The sequence below is a fragment of the Muscardinus avellanarius genome, assembly GCF_963383645.1.
Source record: "Muscardinus avellanarius genome assembly, chromosome: 11".
Lineage (NCBI taxonomy): Eukaryota > Metazoa > Chordata > Mammalia > Rodentia > Gliridae > Muscardinus > Muscardinus avellanarius.
Window position 1 is genome coordinate 71,627,347 of NC_137797.1, and position 22,819 is coordinate 71,650,165.

Consider the following 22,819-nt stretch of genomic DNA (forward strand, 5'->3'; position numbering starts at 1 on the left):
CCCAGCTACAATCCTAGCTCTATTTTTTATTCTCTATTTTGAAACAAGGTCTCACTAAGTTGTGGAGGGTCTCACTAAGTGGCTGAGGCTGGCTTCGAATTTGCTCAATCCTCCTGTCTCAGCATCTCAAGTACTGGGATTACAAGTGTATGCCATCATGCCCAGCTTCTTCATAGATTTTTGGGGGAAAAAAAAAAAAAGGTACCCCAGTTAAGATGAAATACCAAGAATTGGATTTAACCTCCAATCTTAAATAATTTACATATATAGACAGAAAAATACACACATATATAGACAAATATATGTTTTATCTAAAATAATTTACATATATAGACAAAAAACAATTGTTCTCATCTTTTTTTTTTTTTTTGGTACTGGGGGTGGAACCCAGAGGCTTTCTACCTCTGGGCTATTCTCCCAGACCTATTTTATATTTTATTTGGAAACAGGGTCTCACTAAGTTGCTGAGAGCCTTACTAAGTAGCTGAGGCTGGCTTCGAACCCGTGCGATCCTCCTGTCTCAGCCTCCCAAGCGTGGGGATTACAAGCATGCGCCACCATGCCCGGCTCAAAACAATTGTTTTCAGACGATGAACAACAGGTAGTACTTCTCCACTAAAAGGCAGAAACAAACAAAGTGGAGTCTATGTGTTGCCAAACTTACTGACTTATTCACCAAGTTCCATTTCTGACTCCTAACTACTCTACTAGTGGAGAGAGACTAAAACTTTTGTAAGTCAGGCGTGGTAGCACACAATCAGTAATCCCTGCGATTTGGACTGAGACAGGAGGATCGCACAGGTTCGAAGTCAGCCTCAGCTGGCTTAAGAGACCCTGTTTCCAAATAAAATATAAAATAGGTCTGGGAGTGTAGCCCAGAGGTAGAAGGCCCCCTGGGTTCCATCCCCAGTACCACCAAAAAAAAAAAAAAAAAAAAGATTATAGATTGCAATGCAAAGAGCAGACATCCTAAATTAAGCCTGGCTGTCTAGCTGAATTGAGACAATAATTCTTGCTACTCTCCCAGCCCTACTTTTTGTTGCTTATTTTATTTTATTTATTTTGTAGTACTAGGGATGGAACCCAGGGGCAGTCTACCTCTGAGCTATACCCCTAGCCCTATTTTTTATTCTTTATTCTGAAACAGTTCTCACTGAGTTGAAAAGGGCTTCATTAAGTAGCTGAAGCTGGCCATGAACCCGGATCCTCCTGTCTCAGCCTCTCAAATGCTGGGATTACAAACACACCTGGCTTTTTGTTCTTTATTTTGAAACAGGGATCACAAAGTAGCTGAGGCTGGCCCTGAAATCTTCGATCCTCCTGTCTCAGCCTCCCAAGTACAGAAATTGCAAGAGTGCATCACCAGACCCAAGGAGAAGAAAATTCTAAATTGAGAATTTGGGGAGGCCAAGGAGGCTGGCTTCAAGACAGAGTACCAGATGAGAAAGCCACACAAAAGTCTCGAGAGGGTGAGGCTGACACAGGAGGATCATAGTTTTGCAGCCAGCCTCAGCTCCTTAGTGAGGCCCTCTGCAATTTAGTGAGACCCTGTTTCAAAAGAAAGAATAAAGCCAGGCATGGTGGTGCATGTTTATAATACTTGGGAGGCTTATAGTACTTAGGAGACTGAGACAGGAGGATCAAACAGGTTCAAAGCCAACTTCAGCTTCTTAGGCTCTCAGCAACTAGTGAGACCCTGTTTCAAAGAAAAAAGAATATATATATATATATATATATATATATATATATATATATATATATATATATATACATACACATATATATATGGTAAATAATAGGTCTGGAAATGTAGCCCGGAGGTAGAAAGCCCGTGGGTTCCATCCCCAGTACCACCAAATTAAAGAATAAAAAGCCAGGTGTGTAGCTGGGTGTGGTGTCACATGCCTGTAATCCTAGTACTTGGGAGGCTGAGACAGAAGATTGCACAGGTTCGAAGCCAGCCTTAGCTACTTGGTGAGGCTCAGTAACTTGGTGAGACCCTGTTTCCAAATAAAATATAAAATAGGTCTGGGAGTGAGTGTAGCCTGAAGGTAGAAAGCCTATGGTTCCATCCCCAGCAACACACACACACACACACACACACACACACACACAGAGCCAGGTATGGTGGCGCACGCTTGTAATCCCAGCATTTGGGAGGCTGAGACAGGAGGATCACGGTTCATGGCCAGCCTCAGCAATTTAGTGAGGCCCTCTGCAACTCAGTGAGACTCTGTTTCAAAATAAAGAATAAAAATATAGGGCTGGGGTGTAGCTTGAAGGTGGAATGCCCCTAGGTTCCATCCTTAGTACCGTGAGAGAGGGAAGGAGGAAGGAGAAAGGGGGGGAGAGAGAGAAAGGAAGGTAGGTAGGTAGGTAGGTAGGGCTGAGGGTATAGCTAGGAGGTAGAATGAATGCCTCTGGGTTCAATCCCAGTGTCCCAACAAAAACAAAACAAAACAAAAAAAAGAATCAACAGAGGACTATTAATCAGTGCAAGGGTGTGCAGAAACTACCATGAAAGGTAAAAGACTCACCACAAAGAAGCAGGTAGAAATTCCCTTAAGCTTACTCAGGCCAGGAATACTTTGTGTCATCAGGCTACCCAGTATAGAAAACCCTCACAATACACAGGGAATCAGGTAGAGTAATTAAAAGAGAACTCCCTAGTAATAAGGCAAATTTAGCTGTAGACTAGAGGCTCTAAATCACACCTACAATTAAGCCTCAAACTATTTCCATGAAACCGAGTCACACAACAAATCATAAGCCTAGTTTAAAAGCCTCGTAATGCCTTTATTCCTAGTAATTGAAAATATAAGAAGAGTGCAGGTTTGAAGCCAGCCTTGGTAACTTAGCAAGACTCTGTCTCAAAATAAAAAATAAAATAGAAGCCAGGTATGATAGAGTATTTCTGCAATACAAGCACTTGGGAGGCTGAGACAGGAGGATCACAGGTTCGTGGCCACCCTCAGCAACTTAATGAGGCCCTGCACAACTTAGTGAGATCCTGTTTCAAAACAAACCATCTAAATAAATAAATGAATAAACAAACAAACAAAAAAAGCTGGTCATGGTGACGCCTGCTTGTAATCCCAACATTTGGGAGGCTGAGACAGGAGGATCTTGGTTCTCAGACAGCCTCAGCTACTACTTAGTGAGGCCCTTTGCAACTCAGTGAGACCCTGTTTCAAAATAAAGGAATAAGAAATAGAGCTGGGTGTGTAGCTTGATGGTAGAATACCTCTGGGTTTAATCCCCAGTACTACATTCAAGGAGGCAGAGAAAAGCACAAGCATGTTAAACATAGATACAGGAAATTTATTTATTTATTTTTGTGTGTGGTACTAGGATTGAACCCAGGGGTATTCTACCTCCAAGCTACATCCCCAGCCCTATATTTTTTACTTGGAAACAGAGTCTCACTAAGTTGTGAAGGGCCTCACTAAGTAGCTATGGCTGGCCTCAAACCTGTGATCCTCCTGTCCCAGCCTCCCAGGTACTAGGATTACAAGTGTCTCCATCACTCTCTCTAGAAGATATTTTAAAAGATCTCAATTGAGCTTCCAGAGATGAAAAAAGATTAATTAATTTGAAGACAGCAATCTTATAAACTATTCAAAATCAAATCAAACCAAAAGAGAGAAGACAAAGACCATTTGGATACCAAATTTTCAAAACTCCAGTGATAGAATTTAGTAGAATAATTCACCATGTGGACATCACAAAATTTTGAAGTTCTTTCTATAGTTATTTATTTGTTGGTACTGAGAATTGAATTTAGAAGCATTCTAACTCCAAGCTACACCCCCAGCCCAATTTGTTTTTTATTTTGAAACAGGGTCTTGTTAGGTTGATGAGTCTCACTAATTGCTGAGGCTGTCCTCAAACCTGCAATCCTCCTGTCTCAGCCTCCTAAGTACTGGGATTATAGGTATGTGTCACCCACCACCCAGTTTATAGTGTAGTTTAAGGCATTATATTTGGGTGTTATGGTTTGAATCTGAACTATCTCCCCCAATATCTCATGTGTTGAAGCCTTGGAAGTGACTGTATCACGAGGTTAGATGCTTCATGGTATAGTCTTTGGGGAATGCCCCCAAGAACTCTATCTTTTCTCCAGCTCTTCCCTCCTCCCCCCACCCCGCCTTGCCTCTGCTACCCAAACACCCTAGCTTTGTTCTAACATACTCTCTGTCGTGATGCTCTCCTTACCACATGCCCACAACAATGGAGCCAGCTGGCTCCATAAAATAAAACCATGAGCCAAAATAAATTTTTCTTCCCAGCATGGTGGCACACAACTAAAATCCTAGTACTTGAGTACTTGAATGGCTGAGAAAGGTTTGAGGCTAGCCATAGCAACTAAAACAAAACCCTCAGCAACTTATGAGACCCTGTTTAAATTTTTTTTTTTTTTTTTGGTACTGGGGCATTGGTACTGGGTACTGTTACCCAGGGTCATTCTACCTTTGAGCTATACCCCAGCCCTATTTTTTATTAATTAATTAATTTATTTATTTATTCATTTATTTATGGGTCTAGGGATGGAACCCAGGGGCATTCTACCTCCAAGCTACACCCCCCACCCTATTTTTTATTCTTTATTTTGAAACGGTCTCACTAAGTTACGGAGGGCGTTAAGTAGCTGAGGCTGTACACAAACCGTGATCCTTCTGTCTCAGCCTCCCGAATGCTGGGATTACAAGCGGTGTGCCACCAAGCCCTATTCTTTTATTTTTGAAACAGGATCACACTGAGTTGTGGGGGGCCTCACTAAGCAGCTGAGGCTGGCTACAAACCTGTGATTCTCCTGTCTCACCCTCCCAAGTACTAGGATTACAAGCATGTGTCATCAAGCCTGGCTCTTAAAAAAAAAAAAAAAAAGCCAGGCATGCTGGCGCACGCTTGTAATCCCAGCATTCGGGAGGCTGAGACCGGAGGATTGCGGTTCGCGGACAGCCTCAGCTACTTAGTGAGGTCCTCCGCAACTCAGTGAGACCCTGTTTCAAAATAAAGAATAAAACATAGGGCAGGGGGTGTAGCTCGGAGGTCAAATACCCCTGGGTTCCATCCCCAAACCCGCAAAAAACAAAACAAAACAACAACAAAAAAAACAACAAATTAAAACACACACACACACACACACACACACACACACACACAAAAAAAAAAAAAAAAAAAAAAAAAAACTAGATTTGTAGCTCAGAGGTTGAATGTTCTTGGGTTCAATTCCCAGTTCCAAAAGAAATTCCAAAATAAATCTTTCTTCCTCTAAGTTGATTTTCTCAGTATTTTGTCATAGCGACAAAAATTTGACTAACATAGTGAGGGAAGCCAGCTTTATAGAAAAAGATGAAATATATTTACATATCCAAAATATTTTAGACAATTTCTAACAGTTCCATTAACCTTTCTATTCACCAATGCCAAAGCTGTATACATAGCAGATTGATGGAATCATAAATCTAAGTTTATAAGTGTGCCAAGATAAACACTTGTAATTTCTAGTTAATTAATTAATTAATTGGTCTTGCTGTGTTGCTCAGGATGCCCTCACACTACTAGGCTCAAGTGATCTCTCCTCAGCCTCCCCTAATAGCTAAGACTAAAAAGTTCCAGCCACCTCACCTAGAAGGTGGCACACACCTTCAATCCCAGCATCTGGGAAGCTGAGACAGAAGGATCACAAGTTCAAGAACTGCCTCAGCAACAACAACCTAGGAGAACCAAGTGTGGTGGTGCACCCTTGTAATTCCAGCATTTGGGAGGCTGAGAAAGGAGGATCAGGGTTCAGCCACAACCTCAGCTAGTTACTAAGACCCTCCAGGGTATAGCTTGGAGGTAGGTTGCTACGTTCCATCCCCAGTACCCCCACACACACAACCAACCTAGGAGATCGCACTTCAAAACAAAAATAAGCCAAGCGTGGTAGTACATGCCTGTAATCCCAATACTTGGGAGGCTGAGACAGAAGGATCTCAGATTCAAAGCCAACCTAGTGAGGCCTTCCACAACTTAGTGTGACCCTGTTTTAAAATAAAGAAAAAAATAGGGCTGGGTGTGTAGCTTGGAGGTAGAATGTCCGAGTTCAATCCCCAATACACACACACACACACACACACACACACACACACACACGCACTCACGCGCGCGGGCGGGCGGGCTGGGGGTATGTAGCTCTAAGTAGAAAGCCCCTGGGTTCAATCCTCAATACTAAAAACTAAATAAAAAGTAAAATATTTTTGCATGAACGAATATTCAGACTTGATGTTCTATAATAAGTAGAGAGGTAATATGAAGATAAAAGAGCTTCACTAATTAAATTTTTTTGTGTCTGTAGTACTTGAAATTGAACTCAGGGGCATTTTATCTCTGAGCTACATCCCCAGCCCAATTTTAATTTTCATTTATTTTTTTGGTACTGGGGTTGGAACCCAGAGGCACTCTACCCCCAAGCTACATCCCCAGCCCGATTTTATTTCTTATTTAGAAACAGGGTCTCACTAGGTTGCTAAGAGCCTCGTTAAGGTGGCTTTGATTCCATCACCTTCCTGTTTCAGTCTCCCAAGTACTGGGATTACAACCATGCATTATCATGCCCAGCTTTTATTTTTTACTTTGAAATAGGATCTCACTAGGTTGATGAGAGTCTCACTACTTGGCTGAGGCTAACTCTGAATCTACAATCCTTCTACCTCAGCCTCCCAAGTACTAGGATTACAGGCATGTACTACCTCACCTGGTATTTCACCTCTGAGCTACACTCCTAGCTCGATGTTTTTATTCTTTATTTTGAAACAGGGTCTCGCTAAGTTGCAAATGGCCTAAGTAGCTAAGGCTGGCCTCAAATCCAGATGCTCCTGTCTCAGGCTCCCAAGTACTGGGATTACAAGCGTCCACCACCATGCCTGGCTGGTTTAACTGAATTTTAATTAATTTACCATGCATGCCAAATAAACAATTCACTAAGGAGCTTCAGGTTACAACTCACCCTCCACCCCCGGTTTCATCTGATCCGAGTGAAGCACCATTCTTCAATGAATGAACCTCAGAAGGGCTATTATTTGTTATTAATTAATTTTTTGTTATTAATTTTTTTTCAGTACTGGGGGTGGAACCCATGGGCATTCTAACCTCCAAGCTACACCCCCAGCCCTATTTTTTAGTCTTCCCTAAGTAGCTGAGGTTGTCCCTAACTGCGATCCTAGTCTCTGCCTCCCAAACACTAGGATTACAAGTGTGTGCCTAGCCCTGTTATTAGGTAATTAATTTATTTATTTTACTGGGAATTGAACCCCATGGTATTCTACCTCTTAGCTATACTCCTAGCCCATTTTGGTTTTTTTGAAATAGGATCTCATAAGTTACTGAGGCTGTCCTGGGATTTGTGATCTTGTCTCAGCTTCCCAAGTATAGGGATTATAGATGCCAATGAGCCCAGCTTATCTTCTGTTTTTTCTTTTTTCTTTTTTTTTTTTTTTTTTTGCGGGTCTGGGAATGAAATCCAGAGGTATTTGACCTCCGAGCTATACCCCCTGCCCAATTTTTTTACCCTTTATTTTGAAACAGGGTCTGAGTTGCAGAGGGCCTCACTAACTAGCTGAGGCTGTCCACGAACCACGATCCTCCGGTCTCAGCCTCCCAAATGCTGGGATTACAAACGTGGGCCACCACACTCGGATTGTTTTTTCTTAATTGTTTATTTATTTTTTTTGTGGTACTGAGGAAGGAACCCAGGGACATTCTACCTCTGAGCTACACCCCCAGCCTGTATTTTTTTTCTTCTTTATTTTGAAATTGGGTCTCACTAAATTGCGGAGGGCCTCACTAAGTGGTTGAGGCTGTTGGTGAGCCTGGATCTTCCTGTCTCAGCCTCCCAAGTACTGGGATTATAAACATGGGCCACCACGTCAGACTTATTTATTGTGGTACTGGAGATTGAGTCTAGGGACATTCTACTCTACCTTTTTTTGTGTGTGTGTGGCACTGGGGATTGAACCCAGGAGTGGTCTACCTCTACCTTTGAACTGTACCCCCAGCCCTATTTTACTTTTTATTTTGAAACAGGGTCTTACTTGGTTGATGAGTATCTACTTGCTGAGGCTATCCTTGACCTGTAATCCTCCTGTCTCAGCTTCCCAAGTACTGGAATTACAGACATGCACTATCACAACTGGCCAGGGCATTCTACCTCTGAACTACACCCTTAGCCCTCTTTGTGTGTGTGGGGGGGGGGGTAGCACTGGGGATTGAACCCAGAGGCATTCCATCTTTGAGCTACATCTAAGCTCAATTTTTTTCTTATTTAGAAAAGGATCTAAGTTGCTCACTAAGTTGCCAAGGCTGGCTTCGAACCTGTGATCCTGTCTTAGCCCCCCACATACTGGGATTATATGTGTGTGCCACCACACCAAGCATTCTTATAGTTTTTTTTTAATAATAAAGGTTGCCACTAATAAATGCTAATTACTTAGAGAAAATGATCTTGTTAGAGCTTGTCAGACATCAGTAAGAGCATGAAGATGTGGAAATATTTCTTTGAAATGTCATGTCAGATATGAAAGCCTGTACTTGTTCAGTGGAGCAGGGGATAAATTGGAAATAGCACAAAAATATTGCAATAAAGAAAAGACAGGAAACAGATTATGTTAGCTAAGTCATCCTGGCAATAGAATTTAGGAGTAATTCACGGAAAAGGCACCTGTCAACCTGTCATGTTTTTTGGGGGGGCCAGTACTGGGGATGAAACCCGGGGGCATTCTACCTCTGAGCTATACCCCCAGCCCTATTTTTTTATTTATTTTGAAACAGGGTCTCACTGAGTTGCAAAGGGCTTCACTAAGTAGCTGAGGCTGTCTGCAAACCTGTGATCCTCCTGTCTCAGCCTCCCAAATGTTGGGATTACAAGTGCACGCCACCACGCCCGGCTTGGTACCTATCATTTTAATAAGACATAAAGCATTTGAACTATTCTTAGACTCCAACTGTGTATGCAGAGGTAGGTTGAGCAATTACAGGCTGAAAAGTATAAAAAGTATTATCTGACAACACACACACACACACACACACACACACACACTCTCTCTCTCTCTCTCTCTCTCTCTCTCTCTCTCTCTCTCTCTTCTTCTTCTTCTTCTTCTTTTTTGCAGTACTGGGGATTGAACCCAGGCCTCATACATACTAGGGAAATACTCTACCACTGAGTGACACCCTTAGCTGTGTATGTGGGACACACATATACATGGGATTGAACTCAGGGGCATTCTACCTCTGAACTACAAATTTAGTCCCTTTAGTCCCTTTTTAGTTTTTTTTTTTTGTTGTTGTTGTTGTTGTTGTTGTTTTTGTGGTACTGGGAATGGAACCCAGGGGCCTTCTACCTCCGGGCTACACTTCCAGACCTATTTTATTTTTTATTTGGAAACAGGGTCTCTTGAACCAGCTGAGGCTGGCTTCGAACCTGCGTGATCCTCCTGTCTCAGCCTCCCAAGCGCGGGGATTACAAGCGTGCGCCACCACGCCCGGCTAGTTTTTTGTTTTGAAACAGGGTCTTCCTAGACTGCTGAGAGTCTCACTACATTGCTGAGGCTATTCTTAAACTTGTTATCTTCCTGCCTCAGTCTCCCAAGTACTAGGGCTACAAGCATACACCATCATCCAACTCCATTTATTTATTTAATTAATTACTCTTTTTTGTGGTACTAGGGATTAAACCCAAGCTACACATCCAACCTCCTTTTTATTCTTTATTTTGAAACAGGGTTTCACTAAGTTGTGGGGGCCTAAGTAGCTAAGGTTGCCCACAAACCTGTGATTCTCCTATCCTAGCCTCCGAAGTACTGGGATTGCAAGTGTGTGCCACCATGCCCTACTCCAGCTCTCTTTTTAAAATTTTATTCTAGAGCAGGGTGTGGTGGCGCATAATTGTAATCCCAGTATTTGGCAGGCTGAGAAAGGAGGATCATGAATTCAAAGCTAGCCTTAGCAACGTAGTGAGGCTCCTCAGAAAACTAGTGAGACCCTGTTTTCAAATAAATAAAATCAGGTTGGGGGTGTAGATTGAAGGTACAATGCCTCTAGTTTCAATCCCCAGTACCAAAAATAAAAAATAAACAAGTAAATGAATGAATAAATAAATAAAATTTTACTTTGAGACAAGGTCTCACTAAGTTGCCCAGGCTGGTCTCAAACTTGGGATTCTCATGCCTCAGGCTCTCTAGGCATATGCCTAGACTATGCCTAGCTGATGTCCTGCTGAAACCTCATCTATGGGAACAGAGAGGTAATTTGCCACTTTTCAGCCAAAGACAGATTTTTTGTTTGCGCGCGCTCGCTCCCCCCCCCTCTCTTTTTTAATTTAGCATTAGGGATTGAACCCAGGGTGCATTCTACCTCTGAGCTATACCCCCAGCCCTATATTTTATTCTTCATTTTGTAACAGAATCTCAAGTAGCTAATACTGGCCAAGAACTTGTGATCCTCCTCTCTCAGCCTCCCAAGTACTGGGAATTACAAGTGTCTACCACTTATACCCAGCTGTTTTGTTTGTTTTTGTCTTTTTTATTGGTGAGCATTTACCTTGCTTTTTATTGGTGGAAGAGAGTGGAACATCCTCCATCCCCAGATTTGAAAACTGAGGTCCTGTAGTGGATCTTGATAGAGATTTGGCAGCATTCCTTGAGTGCTGAGCATTCTGAACAGAGTGCACAGTCAAAAACTTTGGCTCAGAGTCAGAGACACCATTCTCCAGCACAGATCCTGTCCAACAAGAGGCCAGTGTTTTAGAGTACAATGAAGAGGTAAATCATTGAAGCAGTCTTAAGTATACAAAAACAATAGGTAAAAATGTTTTCAAAGGCTATGAACAAAATAAAGTGATGAAACACAACAAGAATCAGAATCAGCTGGGTGTGGTTATCAGTAGCTTATGGCTTAGTCTTAAAGGGCACCCTGCATAAGAAAAAGGTACTGAAACCTACCTTTTCAGATGGGAACATACTATCTGTAGTTTCTCACAGCTTCCTTATAGTTCTGGCACAAGAAAGCAGAAAGGCAATATCACCAATTTCTGCTGTCTTTGTTATGTTACTCTGAGGAAATAGTTTTACATTGTCTCAAGGGAAAAAAAAAAGAATTTTAAAAGCATCAGGGAACTGGCGGTGGGGACACAAGCTTGTAATCCCAGTGCTTGGGAGGCTGAAACAGGAGAATAACAGGTTCATGGCCAATGTCAGCAACTTAGTGAGGTTGTTTAAAAATAACAAAAGCCAGGCGTGGTGGTACATGCTTATAATTCCAGCATTTGGGAGAGTGAGACAGTAGGATCATGGTTTGGGGACAGCCTCAGCTACTTAGTGAGGCCTTTACAACTCAGTGAGACCTTGTTTTAAAGTAAAGAATAAAAAATAGGAGCCAGGCGTGGTGGTGCACGCTTGTAATCCCAGCACTCGGGAGGCTGAGACCAGAGGATCGTGGTTTGCAGACAGCCTCAGCTACTTAGTGAGGCCCTCTGCAACTCAATGAGACCCAGTTTCAAAACAAAGAATAAAAAATAGGGCAGGGGCTGTAGTTCGGAGGTCAAATGCCCCTGGGTTCCACCCCCAGACCCGCAAAAAAAAAAAAAAAAAAAAAATAGGGCTGGGGATGTAGCTAGGAGATAGAATGCCCCTAGGTTCCATCCTAGTACTGCAAAAAATGTTGTTGTTGTTATTATTATTATTACTGGGTATGTAGCTCAGAGGTAGGATGCTCCTGAGTTCAAGCCCCAGTACCAAAAAAAAAAAAAAAAAAAGCTTTAGGGAGCAGAGAAAAGATTGAGTTGCTAAGAAAGGAGGATCACAGATACACAGTCAGCCTCAGATACTTAGTGAGGCCCTCCAAAATGTAGACTTTGTTTCAAAATAAAGAATAAAAAATAGGGTAGGGGGTGTAGTTCAGAGGTCGAATACCCCTGGGTTCCATCCCCAGACCCGCCAAAAAAAAGGTTGGGTGGGGGCCTCGGGATGTAGTTTGGAGGTAGAATGGCCCTGGGTTCAATCTCTAGTACAAAAAAAAAAAAAAAAAAAAAAGCCAGGCATGGTGGTGCACTGAGACAGGAGGATCATGGTTGAAAGACAACCTCAGCTACTTTATGAGGCCATCTGCAACTCAGTAAGACCCTGTTTCAAAATAAAGAATAAAAAATAGGGTTGGGGATGTAACTTGGAGGTAAAATGCCCCTGGGTTCCATCCCCCAATACTGGAGAAAAAAAAAAAAAAAAGAAAGTTAGGAAAAGGTAGCTCAGAACAAAGATGAAAAGCATAAAAATAATAAAAAATAAGCTAGGCGGCATATACTTGTAACTAGAACTTGGGAGCCTGAGACAGAAGAATAGCAGGTTCACTTCTAGCCTCAACAACTTATTTTGGTACTTAGATGGAACCTAGGGGCATTCTAGTTCTGAGCCCTATTTTCTTCTTCTTCTTCTTTTCTTTTTTCTTGGTGGTACTGGGGTTCCTGGAAGCCCTTCTACCTCCGGGCTACACTCCCAGACCTATTTTTACATTTTTATTTGGAAATAGAGTCTCCTAAGCCAGCGCACACGGCTGGCTTTGAACCTGCGCGATCCTCCTGTCTCAGCCTCCCAAGCGCGGGGATTACAAGCGCGCACCACCACACCTGGCTTTCTTCTTCTTTTTTGCTGTACTAGGGATAGATCCCAGGGCATTCTACCTCCAAGCTACACCCCCATCCCTATTTTTTTTTTATTTTGAAACAGGGTCTCACTGAGTTGCAAAGGTCCTCAGTAAGTAGTAGTTGAGGATGTCTGTGAACCGTGATCCTCCTGTCTCTGCCTCCCAAATGCTAGCATTACAAGCATGTTTCACCACGCCCGGCTATTCTTTCTTTTCTTTTCTTTTCTTTTGTGGTACTGGGATAGAACCCAGGGGCTTTCTACCTCCGGGCTATACCCCCAGAACTATTTTATATTTCATTTGGAAACAAGGTCTCACTAAGCTGCTGAGGGCCTCACTAAGTAGCTGAGGCTGGCTTCAAACCTGCACAATCCTACTGTCTCGGCCTCCCAAGTGCTAGGATTACAAGCATGTCAAGCATGTGCCACCATGCCCGGTTATTCTTTTTTTTTTTTTTTTTTTTTTGAGGGTCTGGGGATGGAATCCAGGGGCATTCAACCTCCGAGCTACACCCCCTGCCCTCTTTATTTTGAAACCGGATCTCACTGAGTTGCAGAGGGCCTCACTAAGTAGCTGAGGCTGTCTGCAAACCGCAATCCTCTGGTCTCAGCTTCCCGAACGCTGGGATTACAAGTGTGTGCCACCACGCCTGGCTTCCGGCTATTCTTCTATTTTAAAACAGGCTTTCACTAAGTTGTGGAGGTCCAGGCATGGTGGCACATTCCTGTAATCCCAATATTTGGGAAGCTGAGACCAGAGAATTGTAGATTTGAGGGCAGCCTCAGCAAGTAGTGAGACTGTTATCAACCCAGAGAGATCCTATTTCAAATAAAAACAAAACAGGGTTAAGGTATATGTTCAGAGGTAGAATGCCCCTGGATTCAATCCCTAGTGCCATCATAAAAAAAAAAAAAAAAAAAAATCAGTTACCTTCTGTTGTCTCTAAATACTAGGGGACTCTTCTGTTATTGGAAAATTTTCACAAGTTCACAAGATTAGAGTTAAAATATGACACAAAGGAATAAGAATTATATTTTTCTAGACCTTTGATAATTATAAAACATGACACTTCTAAACAAAACGTAATAAAATCTGAAGAGACCAGTTAGATTTAATTTATTGATTTCTTTCTCAACCAAGAAGTCCTTGTAACTTTTCAAAACCAGTTAATAAACTCACCGGTTCTATTCGGTGTATCTGGTGAACCAAACTCAGGACCTTCCCGGGCATCTACTGAAAGTGTCTCCAAACCTTCACTGAGTGAGTCCACAGACTCTGCATCATTGATGGCACCATTGATATGGTAGCCATTAATGCCACCTTTTCCTGAGGAAGGCGCAGACTGTTCCTCTTGAATGGAAACCAATTTACTGGAATCTGGGGTATTTGCTTCTGCTGCAGGCTTTGATTTGTTTTTCTTCTTTTTGTTCTAAGGTTATTAAAGATATGGAAAGCAGAAAAGAAAACATATACCCCCTCCCCAATACAATCCCAAAAGATAACTCCAAATACCTAAAGTCCACCAATGTTACCAATTTCTCACATGTTCTTTCATAAACTGAACACATCTCTATCTCTGAGATGCACTCAAGCTCGTGTGTGTGTGTGTGTGTGTGTGTGTGTGTGTGTGTGTGTGTGTGTGTGTTACTGGTGGTTTAACCCAGGGGCATTCTACCTCTGAGCTATACCATCCCAGCCCTATTTTATTTTTTATTTTGAAACAGAGTCTCATTAAGTTGTGGAGGATTGCCGGGCATGGTGGCACATGCTTGTAATCCCCGGGCTTGGGAGGCAGAGACAGGAGGATCACGTAGGTTCCTTAAGAGACCCTATTTCCAAATAAAAAGAATAAAATAGGTCTGGAAGTGTAGCCTGGAGGTAGAAGTGTGTCCAGGAACCCCAGTACCACCAAAAAAAAAAAAAAGAGTTGTGGAAGGCCTCACTAAGTGTCTGAAGTTGACTGTGAACCTGTGATCCTCCTGTCTCAGGACTGGAATTCCAAGTACTTGAACTGTTGTGTACCATCATGCCTAGCAATACCCCAGCATTTTTTCTGAGCCTGGGGGCATTCTACCTCTGAGCTACACCCCCAGCCAGACTTTGTTTTGAAATAGTGTCTTACTAAATTGATGAAAGTCTCACTACTTTCTGAGTCTGTCCTCAAACCTGCAATACTCCTGTCTCAGTCTCCCAAGTACTGGGATTACAAGCATGTGCCCCACCACATCCAACCCAGCTCTTTCTTTTATTTTATTTATTATTATTTTTTATTTTTATTTTTTTTTTTGCAGTACCAGAGATGGAACCCAGGGGCACTCCCCATCTATATTTTTTTATTCTTTATTTGGAAACAGGGTCTCACTGAGTTGCAAAGGACTTCACTAATTAGCTGAGGCTATCTGTGAACCGTGATACTCTGGTCTCAGCCTCCCAAATGCTAGAATTACAGTCATGCCCCACCAAGCCCAGCCATTCTTTTTTGAAACAGGGTCTTGTTAAATTACTGCATGCAAGCTGGGTGTGGAGTGCATGTTTGTAATGTCAGCATTTGGGAGGCTGAGACAGTAGGATCGTGGTTCATGGACAGCCTCAGCTACTTAGTGAGGCCCTTTGCAACTCAGTGAGACCCTGTTTGTTTGTTTGTTTGTTTGTTTGTTTATTGGGTTTGGGGATGGAACTCAGGGGCATTTGACCTATGAGCTACACTCTCTGCCCTATTTTTTATTCTTTAATTTTGAAAAAGGGTCTCACTAAAGAGGGCCTCACTAAGTAGCTAAGGCTATCCACAAACTGTGATCCTCCGGTCTCAGCCTCCTGAATGCTGGGATTACAAGCATGTGCCACCATGCCTGGCTGAGACCCTGTTTTAAAATAAAGAATAGGGCCGGGCGTGGTGGTGCACGCTTGTCATTCCCGAGCTTGGGAGGCGGAGACAGGAGGATTGCGCTGGTTTGGAGCCAGCCTCGCTGGCTTAAGAGACCTGTTTCCAAATAAAAAATATAAAATAGGTCTGGGAGTGTAGCCCGGAGATAGAAGGGCTTCCAGGAACCCCAGTACCACAAAAATAAATAAATAATAAAAAAATAAAATAAAGAATAAAGTCTGGGATGTAGCTCAGTAGCAAAGCACCTGCCTTGCAGGTGCAGCGATCTGGGTTCAATCCCCAGTTCCAAAAAGACAAAAAAATAAAAAAATAAAGAATAGCCGGGTGTGGTGACGCACGCTTGCAATCCTAGCATTTGGAAGGCTAAGACAGGAGGATCACAGTTCATGAACAGCCTCAGCTACTTTACTGAGGCCCTTTACAATTCAGTGAGACCCTGTTTCAAAATAAAGAATAAAAAATAGGGCTAGGGGTATAGCTCCGAGGTAGAATGCTCCTGGGTTCTATCCCCCATACCACACACACACAAAAAAAATTATATATAAAAATAAAAAATAGGGCTGGGGTGTAGCTTGGAGGTAGAATACCCTGGGTTCCATCCCCAGTACCCAAAAAAAAGTTTACATAGTGAGACATGAAATAAGCTCCAAAATATATTACATAAGCAAAAGGCAAAGAAGAAAATATATATTCATATTGCTTATATTCATAAAATATCCTGGAAGATACCTAAAAAATTAACACTGCCACTAGAGTGGGTACAGAATGGAAATATGATAAAAATGCTTCAGCGTATTAACTTTTTTCATTAACTGGGGATTGAACCCAGGGGCAGTCTACTTCCACGCTATACCCCTAGTCCTATTTTTTTATTCTTTTTTTTTGTTGTTGTTGTTGTTGTTTTCTTTTTCTTTCTTTCTTTTTTTTTTTTTGGTGGTACTGGGGTTCCTGGAAGCCCTTCTACCTCTGGGCTACACTCCCAGACCTATTTTTACATTTTTATTTGGAAACAGGGTCTTCTAAGCCAGCGCACGCGGCTGGCTTCGAACCTGCGCGATCCTCCTGTCTCTGCCTCCCAAGCGCGGGGATTACAAGCGTGCGCCACCACGCCCGGCTTTTATTCTTTATTTTGAAACAGGGTCTCACTAAGTTGTAGAGGATCTCACTAGGTAGCTGAGGCTAGCTGTGGACCTGAGATCCTCCTGTCTCAGCTTGGTATATTAACTTTTATATCTTTGAATTTTTAGCTACCTGATATATTACCTATACAAATAGTACAGTTAGAAACAAATCTAGAGCCGGGCGTGGTGGTGCACGTTTGTAATCCCAGTGCTTAGAAGGCTGAGACAGGAGTTCTTGATCAGCCTCAGCTAATTAGTGGCGCTCTCCACAACTTAATGAAACCCTGTTTCAAAATAAAGAAAAAATCTGGCTAGGGGTGTAACTCAGAAGTAGAATGCCCCTGGATTCAATCCCCAGTACCACAAAACAAAAACAAAAACAAACAAACAAACAAACAAAAAAATCCTTTACCTTTTGTTTTGTCAATTCATACATCTATTGGCAACATTTAATTCTACTTCTAAGGTTACATGGATATAACTGTGAATTAATTTCCCTTGGGGTCCTTTCAGTGGTCCTCTCAAGGAGGAAGACTACTGAACTCAAGAAACAATTTTCTACTCTGCATAACTCTCATCTTGCTCTTAAATACTTTTCCCCTATTTTTTCATATTATTGTCCATTTACATAATAACTATATAACCAGTAGCTACTCAGTCACGTGCTATTGGACTAGTTCCAATAGTTACTACTGGACTGGATTTGGGTATATGGGACTGCCAAACTGAAGCTATTTTTCTTTCTCTAGATTTTAAGAAATTTGCATGTATTCAACACAGACACTTTTCCAGTCATGTGCTTATTGTATGTCACTAAAAATTACAATCCTGAGTCAACAACTTAAGACACTTGTGTTTTCCAGAGTACTCACAGCTACCTATGTTTGGTGAAGGCAGTGGGAAGAAGTTAAACAAATATGCAAGGTTACAACCAGAAAGAACTGCAAAGGAATCTATAGAGCCAGGCATGTTGGTACACACCTGTAATCCTAGCACTTGGGAGGCTGAGACAGGGGGCTTGCAGATTCATGTCCAGCCTGGGCAATTCAGCAAGGCCCTCTGTACTTAGTGAGACTTTGTTTCAAAAATAAAAAATAAAACAGGGCTGGGATGTAGTTCAGACATTTGTGTGTGACAATGGGTATTGGGGGTGGAACCCAGGGGCTCTTCTACCTCCGGGCTATACTCCCAGACCTATTTTATACTTTATTTGGAAAGGGTCCCGCTAAGTTGCTGAGAGCCTCACTAAGTAGCTGAGGCTGGTTTCAAACCTGTGCGATCCTCCTTTCTCAGCCTCCCAAGTGCTGGGATTACAAGCATGTGCCACCACACCTGGTAAACATTTTAAATTAGGTTGTTTATGTAAGCCTTTTCTTTCAAATATTTTTACAGAGCCTAATTTCTTGTTTTTCAGTTCTGGAGATGAAACCCAGGGGCATTCTACCTCCGAGTTATACCCTCAGCCCTGTTTTTTATTCTTTATTTTGAAACAGGGTCTCACTGAGTTGTAAAGGGCCTCACTAAGTAGCTGAGGCTATCCGTAAACTACGATCCTCCTTTCTTAGCCTCCCAAATGCTGGGATTACAAGAATGAGCCACCACATCCGGCTCCTATTTTTTTTTTTTTTTTTTTTGGTGCGGTATTAGGGATTAAACCAGGGATATTCTACCTCTAAGCTATACCCCCAGTCATATTTAATTTTGAAATAGGGTCTAAGTCAAAGAGGGCCTTACTAAGTTACTAAGGCTGGCCATGAACCTTCAATCTTCCAGTCTCAGACTTCCAAGTACTAGAAGTACAACAAGCATGTGCCAGCACACCCAGCGCAGAGCCTAAATTTTTAAAAACAATATTAAACAGCAATATGTTCACAAATTTAATTCATCATTACCTTTTTCTTGCCTGTTACTGTCCATTCTTTGAGTACTTCATTGGCACTACCTGTAAGAGAAACAGATTTTTTTTTTTTTGGTGGTACTGGGGTTCCTGGAAGCCCTTCTACCTCTGGGCTACACTCCCAGACCTATTTTTACATTTTTATTTGGAAACAGGGTCTCCTAAGCCAGCGCGCGCGGCTGGCTTCGAACCTGCGCGATCCTCCTGTCTCTGCCTCCCAAGCGCGGGGATTACAAGCGTGCGCCACCACGCCCGGCCAACAGATTTTTTTCTTCTACCATATACACAGTCAAGAAGAAATTAATGTTCTTGAATTTTTAATTGCTGGAAAATTTACAAAGTTTCTAATAAGAAAAGTTAAGAATGAAGTCTCTGAAGTAATATAAAGAGATAATCATGTCATGGTTCCTTTTTGGAATATCTGCCTACTTAATCTTCTCCGTGTAATTTCCCCAACAAGTTCTTCTTAGAAGAAGAGACTAAGATAAGATAGCCTGGCAGTTTTTTTTTTTTTTTTTTTTTTTGGTGGTACTGGGGTTCCTGGAAGCCCTTCTACCCCCGGGCTACACTCCCAGACCTATTTTATATTTTTTTTATGTGGAAACAGCGTCTCTTAAGCCAGCAAGGCTGGCTCCGAACCAGCGCGATCCTCCTGTCTCCACCTCCCAAGCACGGGGATTATAAGCGTGCGCCACCACGCCCCGCTAGCCTATTTTGAGATTTTCTTTTTTTTTTTTTTTCATATACCCTAGATTAGTGCTTTTAGTTCTCCACCCCCAGCCCTTTTTTACTTGCTATTTTGAGACACTAGATAAATAAATTCACTAAATTACTCAGGTTGTCCTTGAATTTGTGATCTTCCTGCCTCAGCCTCTCAAGTACCTGGGATTACAGGTGTATACCACTGTGCCCAGTGAAGACTCAAACTTTATCTATACATCTTAGTCTGCATACAAAAACAACTGGTTTCAACTCCTGTGCCCGCCCCTCCCCTGCAGGGTATATGCCACCTTGGCTACTTTGTGTTTGGAGCTACATACTGCACCAGAGCCAAATGCTAACATTAGGGAGAAATCAGATGAAAGCAAAGAAAACCTACAACATTCAGACCTGTTTAGCTTATACTGGAGAATACAGAAAATGAAAACCTTGACATCACTGTTACTTACTTTTATTCTTTGGTGGTTCTGGGAACTGAACTCAAAGGTGTTCTACCTGTGAGCTATACCCCACACACTTTAATTTTATTTTTTGTGGTGCTAGGGATTGAACCCACGGGCAGTTTACCTCCAAGCTATATTCCCAGCCCTGTTTTATTTTTATGTGGAATCAGGGTCTCACTAAGTTGCTGAGAGCTTTTCTAAGTTGCTAAGGCTGGCTGAGAACCTGTGATCCTCCTCTCTCAGCCTCCCATGTACTGGGATTACAGTGTAACACCAGGCTGAGCTACTTTTTTTTTTTTTTAAATAGGATTTTGCTAAGTTACTGCTCACTGGCCTGTTATGAACTTGCAATCCAGTCTTTAGCCTCCCAGGAACTGGGAACCACCACGCCTGACTAACAGTATTCAATGAAAAAATAGGTTCTAATAAAAAGTTTTTCTTGCTGGGTGTAGTGGCGCACACTTGTAATCCCAGTACTTGGGAGCCTGAGACAGGAGGATTGCAGGTTTGCAGCCAGCCTCAGCCTCTTAGTGAGGCCCTCCCCAACTTAGTGAGACCCTGTTTCAAAATAAAGAATAAAAAATAGGGCTGGGAGAGTAGTTCAGAGTTAGAATGCCCCTGGGTTCCATCCCCAATACCAAAAAAAAAAAATTTCTCAAATGGAAAGAAGTTTGTATAATACTCCTCAACTTTATAAATCTCAAGGTCTGACTAAGTTAAGTTGACTAAGATTGTTATTCTTCTATATGTTAGATAAGGAAAGTCACCCACAAATTTGAGTTACTTGGCAAAGCCAAATTAAATGATATCAGAGCTGGAAGAGAATGCTGAATCTGTGAATCTGCCATATGTTGCTGGGCCATATGGCAAATTCCTGTTAGAGTCTCTTAAATTCTTTTTCATTTCCCCCTGTGGTACAAGGGACCAAATTCAGGGCCTCATGCATGCTAGGCAGGCACTCTACCTCTGAGTCACATACCCACCACTGAAACTCTTAAATTCTTATGTGATCCAAGTCTGTTATTACCACTGGCCATATGACTTCTTAAAGTAGAGGACATTTTGTGTAAAATACTGAAGTATTTCCAGTTTTTCTCTAATTCCAGGTATCCTATAGCTCATGAAGGAATTGCTTCTAAGACTGAAAGAGGCATCTTACATTAACAAGACATAAAGGTATGCCACATTTTCATATGGGGTCTGGTATATCAGCTATGAAACACTAGATTGCTGAGTATTCAAAAAATCTAAAGCAACTTCTATTAAACAATCTTATAAAAAAAAACTAGGATTACCTTCCATAAATGCTTGTACTGTTTTGTCCACACAATTATCAAAGTGCTGCAAAACCAAGATGATTTCATTGTTGCTCTTATTGGGAACTATTGCACGCACTGCATTTATCTAGAAGAGATGACAAGGTCATGTAATTCTAACATCAGTAGGTCATTACATAGCTGACTCATACTACAGAGAATAATAAGGTGACATTTCGTTTTTAATAATATTATCACTAGTGTCGGAGTACATATGATAATCTTACTGGAACTAATAGATAAATGATAACATCACATAATTTTTTTTTTTTTTTTTTTTGCGGGTCTGGGATGGAACCCAGGGGCATTCTACCTTCAAACTACACCCCCAACCCTATTTTTTATTCTTTATTTTGAAACAGGGTCTCACTAAGTTGCGGAGAGCCTCATTAAGTAGCTGAGGCTGATTTCGAACCTGCATGATCTTCCAGTCTCAGCCTCCCGAATACTGGGATTACAAGAATGCACAACCACACCCAGCTATAAAATATTCATTTTAAAACTTAGAAAAGAAAAACATTTCTTTCTTTCTTCCTTTCTTTCTCTTGGCACTGGGGAATGAACTGAGGGCCTGACACATGCTAGACTACCACCCTACCACTGAACTACATCCCTAACCAATACATTTCTTTTCTTTTCTTCCCAGCCCTATATTTCACTTTTTATTTTGAAGTCGGGTCTCACTAAGTTGCAGAGGGTTCACTAAGTAGCTGAGGCTGGCCGCAAACCTGCGATCAATCCTCCTGTCTCAGCCTCTCAAGTACCACCACGCACAGTTAGCCCAGAATATTTCTAGAAACAGAAGTTGTGAGCCAGATGTGGTAGCGAATGACTGTAATTCTAGTACTTGGGAGGCTGAGACAGAAGGACTGCAGGTTCAAGACCAGCCTCAGCAACTTAGTGGGACTCTCAGCAACCTAGCAAGACCCTGTTTCCAAACAAAAATAAAATAAAATTTAAAAAAAGGTCTGGGAGCTGCTGGGTGTGGTAGCACATGCTTCTAATCCCAGCATTCAAGAGGCTGAGACTGGAGGATTGTGGTTCACAGACAGCCTCACCTACTTAGCAAGGCCCTTTGCGACTCAATGAAACCTGTTTTAAAAATAAAGACTAAGGCCGGGCTTGTAATCCCCGCGCTTGGGAGGCGGAGACAGGAGGATCGCGCAGGTTCGAAGCCAGCCGCGCTGGCGTAAGAGACCCTGTTTCAAAAATATAAAATAGGTCTGGGAGTGTAGCCCGGAGGTAGAAGGGCTTTCAGGAACCCCAGTACCACCAATAAATAAATAAATAAATAAATAAATAAATAAATAAATAAATAAATAAATAATAATAAATAAAGACTAGCCAGGCGTGGTGGCACACACTTATAATTCCAGTGCTTGGGAGGCTGAAACAGGAGGATCGCACAGGTTCGAAGCCAGCCTCAGCTACTTAGTGAGGCTCTCAGTAACTTAGTGAGACTCTGTTTACAAGTAAAGTAAAATAAAATAGGTCTGGAAGTATAGCCCGGAGATAGAAAACCCCTAGGTTCCACCACCCGGAACCACTAAATAAATAAATAAATAAATAAATAGACTAAAAATAGGGTTTGGGTGTAGCTAGGCGGTACAATGCCCCTGGATTCCACCCCCAGTACCACACACAAAAAAGGGGGGGCTGGGTATATCTGAGGTAGAATGCCCCTGGGTTGAATCCTCAGTACCACGAAAAATAAAAATGAAAAAGATGTACAGCCAGGCGTGGTGGCGCACGCTTGTAAT

The 22,819-nt window shown here is 42.1% G+C and overlaps 1 protein-coding gene across 2 annotated transcripts in view; it reads right to left on the reverse strand.

Moving 5' to 3' along the window:
• Window positions 1-22,819, reverse strand: part of SPATS2 (spermatogenesis associated serine rich 2) — a gene marked incomplete at both ends in the record, with an annotated part of 69,911 nt that overhangs the window by 34,413 nt on the left and 12,679 nt on the right. Inside the window, 4 exons of one of the 2 annotated variants that reach the window (XM_080706080.1) lie at window positions 10,582-10,761; window positions 13,858-14,107; window positions 18,576-18,625; window positions 21,039-21,147. In XM_080706080.1, the coding sequence (XP_080562206.1) occupies window positions 10,582-10,761; window positions 13,858-14,107; window positions 18,576-18,625; window positions 21,039-21,147 (589 nt within the window). The remainder of the gene's footprint in view (window positions 1-10,581; window positions 10,762-13,857; window positions 14,108-18,575; window positions 18,626-21,038; window positions 21,148-22,819) is intronic. The other variant, XM_080706081.1, reaches the window with a different exon arrangement.